Source organism: Microtus pennsylvanicus, chromosome 19 (genome assembly GCF_037038515.1).
Source record: "Microtus pennsylvanicus isolate mMicPen1 chromosome 19, mMicPen1.hap1, whole genome shotgun sequence".
NCBI lineage: Eukaryota > Metazoa > Chordata > Mammalia > Rodentia > Cricetidae > Microtus > Microtus pennsylvanicus.
The window spans coordinates 25,743,618-25,761,908 of record NC_134597.1 but is presented as its reverse complement, the minus strand read 5'-3'; the positions used below and the strand labels follow the sequence as shown (position 1 = coordinate 25,761,908).

At 48.1% G+C, this 18,291-nt stretch overlaps 1 protein-coding gene across 2 annotated transcripts in view; it reads left to right on the top strand.

Annotated features, from left to right (window-relative positions):
- Plxna4 (plexin A4) overlaps window positions 1–18,291 on the top strand; it is a 452,981-nt gene that overhangs the window by 419,739 nt on the left and 14,951 nt on the right. For both annotated transcript variants that reach the window (XM_075953914.1, XM_075953915.1), the window contains exons 26-29: window positions 11,064–11,167; window positions 11,675–11,774; window positions 13,250–13,440; window positions 14,715–14,884. In XM_075953914.1, the coding sequence (XP_075810029.1) occupies window positions 11,064–11,167; window positions 11,675–11,774; window positions 13,250–13,440; window positions 14,715–14,884 (565 nt within the window). The remainder of the gene's footprint in view (window positions 1–11,063; window positions 11,168–11,674; window positions 11,775–13,249; window positions 13,441–14,714; window positions 14,885–18,291) is intronic.

Below are 18,291 nucleotides of genomic sequence, written 5' to 3'. Positions count from 1 at the left end.
TGTTTTCCCAAGGGCCCCCCTGCTCAGCCCAGCTGTGTATTCTTCTCGCGAGGTTGTTCTTCTTTTTTAAAATTAAAGCAGGAGTTTGGAGGCAGCCCCCAAACTCTAGTTTTCTTCAGACCAAAACGAGGTTGCAAAGCATGGAAAAGAAAGCCTCCTCCATCACCCGAAAGTCGTTTTCTGGCCTTGTAGGGAGAGGGAGGTGAGGCGAGTTGTCCATGGAGATGAAGGTGCTTTAGAAGCTCACATCAAGGTGTAAGAAAGGATATCATTGTTACCACAAATCAGCCAATGCCAAAGGCCACCTGGCCACTTGGCACACAGACGGGGTGAGGCTCTGTCATCCCTGGGCAGAGCCAAGAGAGCAGATCAGCCCCCCCCCAATCTCCTTAGCTCTTGCTTCTGCAGTGGAGGGTGTCTCCTCTCCCCAGATGACTAGCCCCCATCCCAGACTCAACTGAAGCAAGAAGTCCCTTCTAGCACCTCTGTTATCATCCCAAAGATATCCATCCCCTGCTCATCCCTACCGGGCATGAACTGTAGTTTCTTCTTCCCAGTGGTCCAGCCTGCAGCTGCTGTCCCTGGCACATCTACTATGGCTGCTTGGATTGGCGCTTTCCCAGCATTCCCTTCACCCCTCCATGAGCTTGTCTAGATCCAGATGTAAAAGTAACTATGTGGGCAGCTGTGATTGGCAGGGATCTGAAGGAAACAGAGCCAACAGCCCAGTGTTCTATTGCTCATGGCCAGTGACGTGTTCTACCCTGTACAGCAGATCTTCACCACATTAGAAAAGGCAGGCTTTGGTTGGATAACTTGGCCCAGCTGTGGAGCCTATTAAGTGCTCTAGTGTGTTTAATCTTGGGTAATCTAGGATGTATTTTTCTTTATATGGTCCACTAAGGGTGGGTTTATCTGGGCGTGACTCTGGCTAAGTTGAGGAACATCTTTCTCTTCCCTGTGTGTGTGTGTGTGTGTGTGTGTGTGTGTGTGTGTGTGTAGGAGGGGTGCATCTTCTACAGAACTGACGGTATGATTTTGGAGGCTGCCAGGTCCAAACTCTGCAGGTTGTACTGGAAGGCTGGAGGCCCAGGGAACAGCTTATGGTCACCTGCATGCAGAATTCCCTCTGACTCATGGATGGCCAGCCTTTTGCTCTCTGTAGACCTTCAGCTGGTTGGATGAAGCCCACCCACATTCTGGAGAATAATTGCTTTACCCCAAGTCCCTGGATTTAGAAGTTAATCTTCTGTACCCATACCTCACACAAATAGGCTAAATAATATTTTGTCGAGTGTACTAGGGCCCTGCCTAGTTGATTCAAAAAACTCACCATCACAGGACCCAAAGTCCAGGGTCTGCCTGGATGAAAGCTGTTGGAATGTATGGAAGGAAAGATAGTCACGGACAGGTTTTGGGAGATCGGGGTTCTCAAAGCACAGTGTCCAGGTGGCACTCCACTCTGAATGTACTAGCTGGCCCCAACAGTTCACTGCCATGACTACCCTGGAGTGTCTGGACAGGGACCTGTTTGCATCTCAACTCTTCAATAGCCCGCCCATCTTCAGAGCTCACCTGTTGTAAGCTACCTGCCTGGAATGGTGACCAGGAGCCTAGGAGAAGGTCGCCACGCTAAACATAATAGCAGGGGCAGACAGGGCATTTTTATCTCTGAGATAAAAAATACTTTTTGACATCTCCTTCTATTCCCCAGAGGGAATGTTTACTTTCAGCTTCCTAGCACAAGTGGCAAATTGATTCAGAGGCTCAGAGAGGCATGGTGCTTAGGTCTATGTCTCACAACGGGGAGGTGGAGAGAAGACCCATTTCCTTCCTGTCGTCTCCTCCATAGGCCTTTCTTCACCCTCTGCTACTGCCTGCGACCTCCAGAGATCCCTCTAGTTTAAGCCAATGCTATGTCAATGACTCCTGGATCTCCACCCCACCCCCACCTCTGTCTTGCTACTGAGGTCATTCAGAAAGGATATTTTTTTTTCAAATAAGAAATCGCTGTATGCCATAAAGGATACATCCTCTTCTGGGTAGAATATAAAGAGTTCATGGCAGCTGTCTCTCCCCCGTTTGCATTTTCTGCTGGGTGATGGGAAGGACAGATAAAGATAATGGGATTTCTCCTTTTTTTTTATTTCATTCCCCCCTCTCATTGGAAGGTGCGAGTATAACAAATTGGATTGTGAGTGAGTCTGTCCTCTGTCCCTGGTGCCTGGAGCAGGGCGTGGGCCCATGGGCTGAGCTATGGTGAGAGAGGCCACAGCCTGCAATTTTCTCTTGATACATGCATATGAATGCCAGGGTCACCTCCCCTCCTCACCAGGGACACCACCTGCCTGTTAATTCTGTTTTGACCCAGCACACAGTCTGGAGCCAGACTATGTCAGAATATCTACTGGAGCCTGAGTTGATGGTACAGCCCAGTGATCCCAGCTATGGAAGAGGCTGAAGCAGGAAAATCCCAAGTTCAAGGCGGGTATGCCCAGGCTACAGAATGAGTTCAAGGATAGCTGGGCAACTTGTAAGGCTTTGACTCAGAGGATAAAATGAAGGAAAAAAAAGAGAGCTGTGGGTGTTGCTCAGTCAGTGGTTCAGTGCTTGCCTAACACACATAAGAAAGACCCTGAGCTCAAAAGCCCACTGATCTATGGCTAGGCTCTCCTTTGCCTCTCCTGAGAATAGCCAGGGCAGGGCACTTCCCAGTTTACAGGACCTACAATACATCCCCATTTTTGAAATTATTCCTAAGCCCTAAATTTCATAGTACAGTCATTTTTTACTTGAGAACTCGCTGTCACAATAAATGTTTTTTCTTTAACATTATAGTTTTAGATGGCCGCATCCCTCACGTGGGTTAGTGTTCTTATTCTTTCTTGTGTGCTATCAAAGGTCTAGGGATTGAACCTAGAACCTTATGCATGCTAGACAAAACTCTACCATTGAGCTATATGCCCAAACCTCTTTTTACTTTCTGTTTTGAGACAGAGTCTCCACGAAGTTGCCCAGACTGGCCTGCAACTTGCTCTGTTGCCCAGGCACTTTTGAACTTCTAATTCTCCTGCCGTAACCCCATAAGTAGCTATGGTTACAGGCCCACAGTACCCTGCCAAGCCTTAAGTACTCACTCCATACCCACTACCATCTCATAGCTTTTCCAACTGCCTGTGGTCCCTGTCCCAGATCCCGCAGAGTAGTGAGTAGAGGGAGAGTCAAGGCCCTTTGCTGAGGCTGCCATGGCCTCACCTGCTCACAGGTGTACACAAGAGAATCTTGATCCTCCTCCAGCCTCCCAGGGGTTCTGTGTGATGGGACAGAGTGGGCTTCCGGGGAGAGCCGGCCCCAGAGTCCAAGGGGTGGAAAGTGATGCCTCTAGGCTCTGGCTTTCCCCATGCAGTCTCCTCACTTTGCCTGTCAGCATCAGCCCTTTGGAAGCCTCCTGGGACAAGACCACCTGAGAGTGTTCACAGGAGAGCTAGACCCTGGGCTGTCACAGCGTGTGAAGGATCCCCTGCCTGGAATAAAATGATGAATGAGCTATACTGCTACGCCTCCCCACCCCCATGTCTCTCCCTCTCTATCTCTCTCCTGCCTCCCGTGTGTGTGTGTGTGTGTGTGTGTGTGTGTGTGTGTGTACACCCATGCATGTGTGAGCCTACCTGTAGACAGTGCTTCAAGGGCCAAGGCTGGAACTGCTGCATCCTGCAGGCCCTGGTTCACCCTTCAGTATAACATCTGACTAGGTGCTCCCTTGGAGGCAGTGTCCCCTTCCAGGTCAGCTGCAGGCGCTGCCTTCTCCACTCTGAGCCCAAATCTCCGCTGCCAGCCACATGCCTCCTCACAGATGGGTGGAGGCCCAGTTCCCGTCTTCCATCCACAGTTCAAAGTGCTTCTGGCCCATGTCCCAAACACTCATGTGATCTTTGCCCTATCCCCTCCCTGTCTTTTCCCACCCCTCATGTCTCTGTCTCAAAGAAAAGTAGCCTTCTTTATAGGTTTCTCTATCCCCATTGCCTTAAAATTGCCTTTCCCTTTCCCCAACCCACAGCCTTCAGCTCAACCTCACATACCATGGTCTGGCCCAATGGATCTTGTGGGAATCTTCTGATAGCCAAAGTCCCTCAAGCCTTTTGCTCCAACCTACTCATTCATGATTTGTGAAGGTCACACAAGTGCCCCTTTGGACCAGAATACCCAGTCAGTGTCCTCACCTGCAGAAGTATTGTCAAGAGCTACCCAGCCCCAAGGTTCATGTCATTCACTGAGCTTGGCATCTCAGCCGATACCTGGAGGAGTTCTGTATCTCCCCGCTTCCTGGCTTTGAGGGCAGCCCCATCTGTCTCAACGTCCGCCCAGAACGTTGCCGTTGGCTGATTCATTGCACTGTGCCTTGGTTGTCCCGACATGGTCACCTCATACAGAGCAAAGAAGGGACATACAGGGAAGGTTTTTATTTTTTTTTAATTTGTATCACATTTTAGTTTATTTTATGTACATGTGATGGGGTATGGAAGCACACGGGTTCTACATCACACATGTGGAAATTAGAGGACTCTCTCCACAATGTGTGTCCTGGGGACTGAACTCAGGTTTGCAGGCTTGGTGGCACCTTATCGGCTGAGCCATCTCACCAGCCCAAGAGTAATTTTAACACTGGTTTTCCCAGGTTTTAGGAGACACTCCTCTGGTTTCCACTAACACAGAACTAAGGATTTGGAGACCGGAGCTCTTTTTTCCTTCTATGTTCTTCATAACACCTAATATTGAACATGCAACAATATGGAACATAAATAAGAGGTGACCCCTTCTGGGGCCCTCCCCGAGCTGATACAGGCAATAGTGCATGCAGCATGGGGCCCTGGGCACTGCCACTTATAAGACTGTGGACAGGAAGGCCCAGTCTACCTCCCAAGTTCATCTCAGGTTTGTCGCTTTTGCAGTGGGGTGAGGGTTGATGGACCCAGCATGCAGATCAGAGGTGCTGGCTGCTTGTAGGACAGAGAGAGCAAATGACTTTGACTTGATTTGGCCTCTCCTTGGTGCCTGCCTTCTTCCCTAGAGCGCAATGGCTCACGCTCTCAGGGCAAGCTCGGGGAGTAGAACAAGAGTCTCCAGAAAGCTGAGCCCAAGTCTACAGTTAGATTCTTCCGGAGGCCTTCTAAAAATGAAGGACATATTGAATGTTTATTTGGCAAAGAGATGACCGAGTGAATGAACAAATAAATGAATGAGGGGGCAGTGGGAGTCTGGACGAATGACTGACAGTGGAGGTCTGGGTCCCCTGAACCTGGGTTTTCAACATGGTAGGCACAGGACATTGGAACAGTATATGGCTGGGAAGCCAGAAGCCAGAGCTAGCCTCTGGGAGGCTCTAGGCCAGCATGGATGGTTGGTCAGTGTAGACATGGAAAGGAAATGGAGCTTTCCAGCAGGGCAAATGTGGAGACCCTGGCCCAGTTCTGGGGAGCAGTTTCCTTGGTGATCTACTGAAAGTCGGCCTGGAAATTCAGGGGTGCCTTCCAGCTGTGCTCCCGTATGCCCCACCATCCAGAGATCAGCTCTGTGTTTCTTTATCCCAGTCTCATGAATGGAATTTCCAATAGCAGCTACCCAGCCCTCAGGTTTTCTTTCATCAACAGTGGATTGGGATGATACAGAACTTCATTTTTTAAAAACCTTTCAGATCGTTCAGGTTAAAAAGCACATAGCAATTTTTCTGTGTAAGAAGTAACAAAAATAACAGGCTTAAGGACTCTGAAGGCAAGGCTAAGTGCCCCCTAATTCTAACTTACAGTCCTTATATTGATATTTAAGGAGACATCCCTAACTGCTTGAGACTAAAAGACATTAGTTGCCACCTTCCAGGTACCCACAGATACATCTGCCCTTGTGTAGGGCTGGGATGGGGGCTGTAAGACTGGGCAGCCCAGAGGCTCTTTCTGTAGCCCTAGACCCTGTGTCTAAGCATTGGCATCAGTGGTAAGTATGTGTCTCTCCTGCCCACTGTCCAGCATCCTTGCTAGTATCTTGGATGTAGGGTAAAACATGTGCCCATCCCATCAGTATGGCAGAACACTGTTAAGGAAGACTCCAGGCCTAAGAAAGACCCCCAAAGTCCCAAGTGGGATTTTTAGTCAGGACAGCCACATGCCAGTATCGGCCTGACCATAGGTGAGGGTAAAAGTCCATCCCTTCCTTTCCCTTCCTCCTCCCAACACATGGCTGGCCCTAGGTGGCAGTGCCTGAGCTCTGCCCACACACATCCTATGCATGGAGAAGAGCCAGAACATAGTTACTCCTTTTGTGAACACTGAGTGACCCCAAAGGGGGAGTCTGTGAAGACCCCTAATGTAGTTGTTCTTAATCAAGTCTCTATGTTGGGTACCATATGGAATCATATTTTCTCATTGGGACCGTCAGCCCAAAAATAATGACATGGAGACATGATTAACTATGAAAGCTCAGTCTTAGCTTAGGCTTGTTTCTCATCAATTCTTATAACTTAAATTAACTCATTTTTTTAAATCTATGTTCTTCTTCAGGGCTCATTACCTCATCTCCATTATGCCCACTGTGGCATATCCTACAACATTTTTGTCTAAATAAAGGAAAAGTTGCAACGCTAGCATAGTAAAAGTATATACAGAAAGAACAATGATCAGATATTGTCTAAATTAAAAGGAAGGGTTTGAACTCTAACATAGTAAAATTATATACAATAAGGTCAATTATCAGATAAGAATTGCATTTACAATATCTAGTCCATTTGTATTTGGCAAATTTGGAGAAAATATTGTATTATCTATCCCATCTTAGTGAGCCCAAAATTTTATACCTAAACCTTTTTTAATATAACTTGTACTACCATCCTAAAAATATCTTTTTAGACCTTAAAACATCTTCTTAGATAAACAACTTAAGCTTTTATGTTTATCAGACTTACAAATTTTACATCTTTTATTCAAGTTTTTTTCTGAATTTCTTAACAAAGTATACTATATAACTAGCCATCTAGTCTTCAATTCCCATCAGAGACCCAAGAAAGATAAAATATTACTTTAGCAAACATGAAGTTCAGAGCAAGCAACTTCCAAAACTATGGAAATGACAGAAACAGCTGGCTGCCTGGTCAGTCATTCAAGTTTCCTCTGCAATGTGGGAGCATCATTCCTTGGCCTACAGACTTTTCTGTGAAGCAGGATTTTTTTTTAAAGGACTGCCCTACGTTGTCTTGCCAAAGTTCAACAGTTGCTTTCTTTTGTGTCCTGATTGTTCAATTTAGGCAGCATACCATCTGTCAGCAGTCATGGAGAGGGCAGTTTCTTGCCAAGTGGATAACTTTGCCATGTGAAAACACACTCCATGTGGAGGTTCTTTGATGTCCATCATCTTCTCTGAAGTAGAATTGGTGCTGCCCCCTGTCATGAAAAGCCTTAAACATCTTAAATTTCGTATTCTGTATTTGAATATTTAGGTCTCCGAAGTATTTGAAGAACACCTGTCTATCTAAATATAGCTCTGTTTGACCTTGGAAACATACCTAACATGACCATAAATGTGTTCGTTAGTTGACTAACTACTAACCATATGTATTAATTAACCTATTTTGTAATAATAACTTTCAAGGACTCAGAATTTATATTATATTGTTAAATGAGCTGTATAGGCACAGTACCTTAAACAAGAGTAGAAACATATATACAGTATAACAAAAAGAATCATAAACATGCATCAATATACAAAAATCCATGCCGATGTAAAATATTTAAGATTAGTGTTGTGAAATATTAGTTTTAATGGGTTCAATTTGTGTATGCCATGGAATGTTTAAATACTTATGTAAAGAGGTGTTGCATTTTTTATGTTGCATTTGTTTCACTTTACTTAAAGCTGTGTTATTTTGCCTTTCTAAAACACCTGATTTGTCTATTAAAGAACTGAATGGCCAATTGTTAGGCAGGAGAGAAAGGATAGGTGGGGCTGTCAGGCAGAGAGAATAAACAGGAGAAGAAAGAAGAGGCAGGAGCAAGGAAAGGAGGAGAGAAGGATGCCAGGATCAACCACACAGCCAGCCATGGAGTATGAAGGAAAGAGAGGTATATAGAACTGAGAAAGGTAAAAGCCCAGAGGCAAAAGGGAGACGGGATAATTTAAGAAAATCTGGCTAGAAATAAGCCAAACTAAGGCCAGGCATTCATAAGTAAGAATAAGTCTCTGTGTATTTATTTGAGAGCTGAGTGGCAGGCCCCCAAAGAGTTTTAAAAAATAAAACCTACAGAGTAGTAGTTGCTTTTTAGTTTCAAAATAGATTCAACAATCTCCAAGCCCATTCCTTCCTTTCCCTTCCTCCCGGAACACAGCTGGTCCTAGGGCACAGTGCCTGAGCTCTGTCCACACCCACCCTCTGAACTGAGAAGACCCGGAGCACAGGGACTCCTTTTGTGGACACTGAGTGACCCCAAGGGGGAGCCTGTGAAGATTCCTGGGTGTGAACCTAGCTGGCTAGTACATTGAAAAGCAGCCTGGTATGATGGCCTCCATGTCTGGCTTTATGACCTGACCTGTTTTTCATTTTCCTAGTTATAACATTGGTGGAATGTGGGACAGTAATCAAAGACCAGGTCACATTTCTCAGTTCCCATAATCCTTTATCCCAGGTTGCTCATAGCATTTCACAGTTCAGCTCCAGCTGTCGCTCATGGTCCATCTGCTAGGGATGCAAACATGAGGTCCTCTTTTGACTGATGATAAAACAGGCAACCATTGCCAAGTCATAGGTGCCTTTCCCCATTTGCTTGTTTGTTTGCTTATTCATTCATTGAATGAATATTTGTCAAGTGCTTCCTGTGTGCTGTGCACCATGCGAGCCCTGCTGGTAGGCATCAGGCATCATCAATTTCTGACTCCAAGGACAGTCTGTGCCCCTGGGGAGACACGGCCTTTTTCTGCCCTACTTTTTTGAATGGGGGCATAGAAACAGACTGTCTCCCATTTGCTTACATAATTACTGGACAAGACTCACAACCATGGCTGCTAAGTCTGTCTGGACAGTCCATGCATTGCACAATTTCAGGAGGAGTTTTGCAATGGAAGTTCTGTCCTGGGGTCCAGCTCAGATGCCGCTGAGACTTCTTTAGCTCTGTTAGAAAGGGTACCAGTACGTTAGAGGGCTGGGAGCTCTACCTTAGGGAGTATCTTCTCCAGCCCAGCTGGTAGGCTAAAGTGCAGAATGCTGACCACCCTCTGTGGTGTGCCTTGAAGTTTTCCCTGTGCTGCCTCCATCCAATCCATACAGCTTCTGACTTCACCTGGCATCATTCACCATGTAAAGCAGAAGATGCCCACTGCCATGTTCCTCAGCCTACTGGTCTTCACTGAAGTCCAATGCACTGAGAATCAGATGCTTGACCAGAATAGAGATTCTTCCTCTGCTGGCATGAGAGCTTGTAGACCTATGGGGAATTTAAAAGAAGCAGGGCAGCCCAGTGTCAGATGGGAACTTGGGTCATCCAAGTGCTTCACAGAGCACTTCCCTCCTGCACAGCATCCTTCCAGCCCCAGACTCAAATCACCAAAAGCGATTCCATCAAGGTCATCTCCAGGCCTCAGAGGCAGGCATCCTCAGAGACTTCTCCACTCCAGTGAGCAAGCATCACTGCTTGAATCATCCCTTTGAGTTTTAGCATGGTCCTAAGCTGGGCATGACGGATGCCCTGGTAAAGGAAGGCTGGGCTCAGATACCAGGATCCCCTCTGCTCCTCCTCAGGGCATGATGCTTTCCCTTCTGGGTCTGGATTCCATGCTTGATGGTGTCAACAGTTTTAACCATTGCCCTCACGATGTAGGAGGAAACAGAACTTCCTGTGCCTCACAGGGACCCGCAGGGGAGGCACAGTCTGGCTGTAGCAGGCAGGAAGCAAAGTAGGGAATCTGCACATGTGTCTCTGGGGCCCATAGGAAAGAACTGTGGCAGGCCAGCCAGGTGGTGTGATGCAAAGTATGCCTGCATCTATCTACATGCACTCTGAGCATGCCCAGTTGCTCTGCACAGTTCAGGAGCGCCAGCAGCTGAGAGCCAGGAAGCACTGCCTTGGCTGCCTGGAAGCCAGACCATCAGCTTCTTGGCCAGGACACACGTTATGATTGACTTTAAGAGACAGTAATTCCTGTTGGGTGTATGTCCAGTGGAATGGTATCTGTGTGTACGTACACACGTGTGTGAGCACGTGTAAGAGAGCTGCTGTGCACATATACATCCACTTGTATATTTCAAGGTCGCAATGTGTTCTCCTCTCGTGTGTGATCTGTGCTCAATAGGACAGCAAGGTCCTGGGGTGTAGATACTGGAGTAGGGGATAGGAAGGCAGGGATTTAATTTGTATGTATGTCTGTGTGTACATAAGTATGTATGCATGTATATTAAGATAAATTAAAACAATTAAGTGCTGTCTAGATTCTGTGATGGATGTTATTAACATCAGTTTGGTGGAGATGGGAGTCTGGGGATATAAGAATGGTCCACGTGCCTTTTCACCCAGCCCTTTTCTGAGGGTGCCCCCTCCATTCCTACAAGGCAGGGAAAAGGTAAAGGGCTATAGTGAGGGACCTGCAGCACAGCTTTGGTCAGCACAGGGACTTCCCACTATGGACAGCCAGTGGAGCTGCCGTGATGGGGCCACCTTCATTTGCCAACGCTTTGCTGAGCGCTATGTGTTCTGTTGAGTTCCCAGTTCACTCACCCCATGAACACTGCATAATGTTTCTCGATGTGGTGAGCACCGTGGTGAGTGCCCACAGCAGATAGGTGCAGGGGAGGACAGGTGGACACCCCCCTTCTTTTGATTTTAATTCATTGAATTAGGACCAGAACTAGTGCTCAGGCCCTCTCTGCCTTGAGAGCATCTAAACCGATCCTGTCTGGGGACTTGTGTTTGCATTAGTCTGTCTGAATGTGTTCTGGAGATGGCACTATGTGATACTCATATGGAGAGGACGCAGGATGCTCCCAGGAGGGACCAGAGGACCTTTCTAAATTGCTACCACTCTCCCTGCAGAGTGGCGGCAAGGAAGTGGGGCAAGGATGATCCTACAGGATGAAGATATCACCACCAAGATCGAGAATGACTGGAAGAGACTCAACACGGTAGCCCACTACCAGGTGAGCTGATGACAGAAGCCAGGAGCTGGTCAAGTAGGTTGTAAATTACAGCCACTCAAGGTTAGACCCCAAGTCCCCAATGCATTCTTCACCAGCAATCCATGACCCTTGGTGACCCCGTGGGAGCTGATGTCACCCAGTCAGAGATCCCTAGCCTCTTTGGAGATACGATGGTGACATGCATGCTTCTTGTATGGCATGGACCCTTGCTTAGAAGGCCTCCTGAACATTTAAGTCTGGGTGATTTCCAGAAAGCCTAGGGAGGGAAAAAGTGAGGGGAGGGGCGGCTCCTGCCAGAACTTATCCCCCACAGAAGCCCTAAAGCTGCTAGTACTAAGGTCTTTGTCTTGCCTTATCAAAAGGGAAAGGAATGGTCTCCAAAGCCCAAGTTCCCGACAAAGTGCTAATTGTCCCTCATTAGCCCATATAATCCTAATTTGCCCCCTTTTCCTGGAATGGGTGGGAAGAGATTCCATGCCCAGGCCCTTAGAAGCCTTTACCCTGTAGGTGCCAGATGGCTCTGTGGTGGCTTTAGTGTCCAAGCAAGTGACAGCCTACAATGCAGGGAACAACTCCACAGTCTCCAGGACTTCAGCAAGTAAATATGGTAAGATCTCACCAGGCGTCAGGGGTGGGAGGTAGGCACATCCCGAGCAGGTGTTGTCAACAGACCTCATTGGCTTGGATAGAGGATCAGGTCAGTTGACCACTGGGGAAGAGAGCCAGGATGGGACAGAGGTAACCGGTTCCCATCACTAGCTTTGAGTCATAAATATGTACTTTATCTGTGGGCAAAAAGAAATTTGGGGGCCAGGAATAGCTGAATTGGTAAAGGGTCCTGAAGGCATGAGGATCTAAGTTCGATTCCAAGAACCAATATGAAAATGCCAGGCATGGTGAGATGTACTTGTAATCTCAGCTCTGGGAAGTGGAAATAGGAAGAGACCTCGAGCTTACTGGCTATCCAGCTTAGCATAATGGTGAACTGTTCAGTGAGAGTACCCATCTCAAAAATCAAGAGGGATGGCATCTATGAAATGACACCCAGGGTTGACATCTGACTTCCATATATGTACATACACATATGCATGCTCACTAAAGAGAGAGAGAAAAAGACACACACACACACACACACACAGAGAGAGAGAGAGAGAGAGAGAGAGAACCCGCCCTTCATGAGGTCATACAGTCTATAAGTCTTACCTTCCCCATCATCTCATATCAAGCACACAATAATCTAGTGAATTAAATAATTATTATTTCATTGGTAAGCTATAACTCAACAGCACAGAGGTCAAAAGACCGGTAAAGGTCACACTGTCATTATGCCGTGTTGTGAAAGGGAAGGAGGGAAAGGGCTCTGGGTGTAAGGCGGAAGTCCAGAAATGGCCTGCTCTGTCACGTGTGTGCTGGGGGACACCTGACCACCCTGAGCAGTGGCATTCTTGTTGTCGAGCAGGGATTCGGGAAAAAGGGCAAACCTCACAGGGTATTGTGGATGCTAAGAGGGTGAACATACAGGCCACACATGGACAGAGGAGGACATTATCCTCTCCCTGTTCAGTTCCCATTTTACCACAATTAAAATATAGGAAGGACATTCAGCAAGAAGTTAGAAGAAGTGTCCCAGGCCAGAGGGAGGCAAAGACAAACAGATGCCCTGGCGAGCCCTCACCTGACCACCTCACCTGAGTCTTTAAGGGAGATAGGCTACCTGCTCTTACCTAAGCATTTAATTGGTCACACATGCCACAGGACTTGCAAACCTGCACAAGGAAAAGTGTAAAAGAAGTACAAGCTTACATTTTTACAAATTGAATAATTAAGGGTTGACTCAATGCCAAGTACAGAAGGAGGGCGGCCTAAGTGGGTGGAATTGGCGACAGATAATTCCTGGAGGTGGCAGGAAAGACGTACCGCATTTCGGGGAATGTGCCACACGGAGGCAAGGTAGCAGCGCCAGCCAGTGGCAGGAAGGATCAGACAAGAGTGGCCTGGCTGGGGAGAGGAGCATGCGGGGAGTTGCCGGGTACAGGACTCTATGGACTTACTTGTACCGGGCTGCATTCTTTGCTTCGGCAGAAAACATGATCCGGTACACAGGCAGCCCTGACAGCCTCCGTTCCCGAACACCCATGATCACCCCTGACCTGGAAAGTGGAGTCAAGTTGTGGCATCTGGTGAAGAACCATGAGCATGGAGATCAGAAGGAAGGGGACCGGGGGAGCAAGATGGTGTCTGAAATCTATCTGACACGACTATTAGCCACAAAGGTATGGAACATGAGAGCTGTGTGCAGGGGGTCTCAGTGGTCACAGGAAGGGCCTTTGCCTGCCATGAAAAAACCCGGGCCAAGGGCTGAGGATATGGCTTAGTTGGTAAAGAGCTTGCTAGGCAAGCCTGAGAGCCCAAGTGTGATAGCCTCATTAAAAAGACAAGCTGTGCACAGCGCCTTGCTTGTGTGTGTGTGTGGGGGGGGGGGTACTGAGAAAGGAGACTACCTGGGATTTGCTGGCCAGCCAGTTTAGCTAAATCTCAAGCTCCAGGTTCAGCAAAAATTCTGTCTCAAAATCTGGAGAGAAGCTAGGTGGTGATGATGCATACCTTTAATGCCAGCACTGGGGAGGCAGAGGCAGGTGGATCTCTGTGAGTTCGAGGCCAGCCTGGTCTACAAGAGCTAGTTCCAGGATAGGCTCCAAAGCTACAGAGAAACCCTGTCTTGAGAAAACAAAACAAACAAAAATCTGTGGAGAGGGATCGAGGAAGACACTTTGCGGTTGTCCTCTGGTTTCCAGATACATACACACATGTGTACATACAACTGTGCACATACGTGCCCACACATCACACATACATAACTGCTCACACAGTTGCTAAGTGTGTGCCAGCCCCTTCTGTTGCCCTCTGGCCTCAGGCACTGTCATGAGCCTGGGACCCTGCTCAACCTGGCACTCCGGGCAGATCCCGGCAGACATGATCACACAATCTGAAGTTTTATATCCCCACCCTCCTCAGCATCCTTCCTCGGCTATAGACACATGCGACACCTATTCCCATTCGTTCCAGGGGTGCCAAGGACCATCCCTAAGGATGGAGACTGGGACTGTAGCCATAGCTTTGCTGATGCCCTTTCTAACCCTGAGGCTGGGGTTAGTCCACGCCTACTGTTCCAGTCTTTCTCCTCAGAGTCTGGGTTCTCAGGTCTCTCTGTGGACCCAGATGGTCATTAGCCAGGATGGGCAGTGGCCAAACAGGGCCAGCAGATTGTATTCGTGAGCTCTGACCAAGCAGGCTCGTTAGCATTTTCAAAAAGTGATACAAGGTCACCGGCAGAGATGTGCGGCCAAATTCTGTAGCTGGCAGGGGAAGGTGGTTTGGGCTCTGGCTTCTGGCTTCTGCCTGTTGTCCGTGCACAGAGGAAAGGTACAACTGCCAGAGACCTGCAGCGGGGAGGGGGGGGTCTGGTGCACAGTGTCCCCCGATGTCATGACCTCACCTGCCCTGTCCCCAAGGCTGGGCTAGATCTAAATGTGTCCCCCTTCCCCAGGGCACACTGCAGAAGTTTGTGGATGACCTGTTCGAGACCATCTTCAGCACAGCCCACCGTGGCTCTGCCCTGCCCCTGGCCATCAAGTACATGTTCGACTTCCTCGATGAGCAGGCAGACAAGCATGGCATCCATGACCCGCACGTCCGCCACACCTGGAAGAGCAACTGGTGAGTAAAGGAAGAAAGGAACAGTCCGGAGAGGCACTGACGTGCCCACCCCTGGGGCCTCCATCAGGGAGGTGGGGTTTCTGGAGAGGTCCTGGCCACCGTCTACCTCCTACTTCCTCATCTTCTCACCTCCACCTCCTCTCATCCCTCTTTGTACCTTCCTCCTCTCCAGCCAGTTATTCAGTCAACAAACTATACTAATCTAAGGAGCAAAAGCTACCATACGCCACCCTAGCCAGGCCACTGCCACATCTAGCTACTTTATGGATGTGGAAGTTCGATATGTCCAACAAAGATCTCAGGGTTCCTGTCCTCGGTAAGCTGGCAGATGTGGATATGGGATGAGAGAGGCGGTTGTCTGGATATGTGGACAAATACTAGCCCAGAGAAATGCCTGAGCTGGACAGGGCCACTGAGGAACAGCATTTCATAAAGTCTTGTCAGTAGGGTTTTGGGGTGCATGCACATGGCCCCTGGATTCCAATTACACCCAATAAGCTTATCTCTTTTTTTCCCCATACTCCTTTCCAAAAGCTGCTGAGGATTTTTTTGTGCTCCCTGGAGGCCACAGGACTGTCTTACTACTGACAACCCTCCAGGCATCTCCACTGCGGTCCCCTTTCTCCTCTGAGTGCACAGTATCTTCCCTGCCATCTGTATATAGTGAGGGTTTCATTTGAGGTTGAAGTCACAAGGCCAAGCATCAGTATTCAACACAGGACGCAGGACCTTGAGGAAATGGGGCTCGGTAAATATTGATGAGACGCAGGCAGGGATGGCCTGCTTGAGAGGTTTACCTGTGGCAGAGCTAGCTGATGTTCAGTCTCATCCTAGAACTGCATCCTTGGCGCCTTTCCAGGCCACTGTTCCCCTGCTTTTCCTTCTAATGCAGCATGGATGTGGCACTTGGTGCTAACTACTCGGATTGCTCGTGTTCCAGAGTAGAAGTGGGTACCCTGATGCCCAGCCAGGGGCCCAGACACGAAAACAGAGGAAGAAGTCAGCCTGGGGAAACAGTGCTATTCTCCTGAGCATACTGTGGCCTTTCCCTCTTCCCAAGCAGCAGAGTCCTTACCGTAGTCCTTCTAAAGCAGGGCCCCTAGAATCCAGGTTCCATTATATGCAGCCACTCTGGTGAGGTGGCTTCCTCCTCTCAAATCCAGTGTCGGCCACCTTCACATCAAGCAGGTGCTCCATCAAGCCCTATCCGTGTTGGCCAGAGATACATGATTTTACAAGCCACCTCTAGGTGCCGTCCTCCTTTCTGGGTCATCCCAAGGTCCCAGGTGCAACACAGAGACATAGACTGGGCAACGGAAAGCTAGGGAATTAAGCGAACCCCACTTGCTGTAGAAAGAACTGCACCAGCTTCAAGTTCTCCCTAAAAGGGCATCTCCTGCCTCAGCCTGATCCCCTGGTTCCTTGGTCAAGACACAGTTAGGAATCACTTTTGCCAGTGGACTGGAGTTTATTGTCCCCGCTGCGGGCATTGTCTCTTTATTCCTGACTCAAGGTGTGACTTGCCTGCCTCCCCCACCCCTTCTTCCGCAGTTCCCTACAGGTTCTCTGTTAAATAACACTCCCTCTCATTTAGCCAGAGTGGCTGTAATCAGCCAGAGATGAGCATCACCACGGATGTTAATTGCATGCTAATATTTCATTAGGCAGGGGCCTCAGTGGTGCCTCTGCTTCCTGTGTGGTACACCTGCCTACCTACTGACTTGAGGAACAGTAAAAAATGTTGACTGCAACCACGTGGGTTCCCAGGACCTCTGATCTGAGCGGGGCTTAGGGAAACCCAGGGAGATTGGGGTAGCAGAGTTGACTGGTAGGGAAACTGGATCTCTGAATATTCAGAGTTCTAAGCCCAGAGCTCATAGCCGCATTTTAGTGAGGTTGAGAAGCTAATGTACGCATGGGCTCTCATTCCATTTACTTTCTACTTTGGATTCCCAGCGATGAAGCAAGTGACAGACACCAAATATTAGCAAACCTCAGTGTGCCTGCCCCAGCCCTACGTGGCACTCATTGTAAAGACTTAATAAATTCTTATTGATTGATTGGCATCTGTGAATGTCAGGTCATCCTTTATATACAGCGTTTGTTGTTTGTATTATACAGACTGGCTGCTGCCAGGTAGAATAAGAGCAAAAAAAACATTGTATCCGATGCCTTGAAATAATGTAATTCAAAGATGTTAGGTTCTAAGAGGCAAGCCAAACACGCCCGGGCATTCTAACTATCACCAACCGTGAGCACAGCCACCAAAACAACAATAAAACATCAGGAAAAGAGGTGGGAGGCAAAGAGGTGGGAGTAAAGAGAAAGAAGAAAGCCATGCCTGCACTGTCCCCTCCTTACTGGCAGCTCAGCTGGCTGGTGGGAGCTGCAGAGCTAGAACGGGCTGGGAGAGCACAGCCCAAAGAGGCATTGGGAAGTCCCTCCTCCTCCAGGCCTTCTGTCTAGCAAATGCAGGGACTGCAGAATCAGGACACATTGCATAATTTTCTCCTCTTTGTCTCTGTATGTGGATTCCCTACTTGCAGCCCATTCAAAGAATACACATATGCAGTGTTTTAAAATAACTCAAACGTGGGCCTGGGGATGTTTGAGCCCTGAGTTTGTTCTCCAACACTACCTAAAGCTGTGTGTTGTGGTGCACACATAGAAGAGGCAAAAGGATCCTCAGATACATGATAAATTTAAGGACAGCCTGGGCTACATGAGAGTCTGTCTCAAAAGAATGGGGGGATTGGGAACTGGGAAGATGGTTTGTTTGGTAAAGTGCTTGGCATGCATGCATGAGGACCCGAGTTCAGTCCTCAGCACCCATAGAAGATTATGGTGGTATCCACTTGTAAGTTAGCAAAGCAATAGGGTTTCAGAGGATTTCTGGCCAGCCAACCTAGCCTAGTCAGTGAGCCCCAGGTCAATAAGAGACCCTGTCTCAAAAGAGCAAACTAAAAATACAAGGCTATAGGGTGACCTCTAGCCTCCACATGTACAAACACACAAATAGATCCCCCTTCTTCCAACAAAAACACACAGCAGCACCAGCAACAATGAAGAACAAACTTATCAAGTGTCCCCTCTGAAAAGGCTCTCTGCATGGGCTGCTCTGAGTAAATTTGGCACCTAGCTCAGTCCAACATCCTCTGCTCTCGATATGAAGTGCTATTTGTGTGCCGTTGACTGTATGTGTCTTCCCTACAAACCTGAATTCAGGATTCCTCAGTGATGGGATGTGTCTCAGTCATTGTATTCCCTGTTGCTATCCTAGCTCTTGGAAGGCAATAGGTACTGACTAGAAGACAGGAGGGGAGAGATGAGACACTATGGATTAGATAAGGGGTTGGTGCTATGTGGCAGCCTGGTGGTTAAAAAAAAATCATTTGATTACATCCACC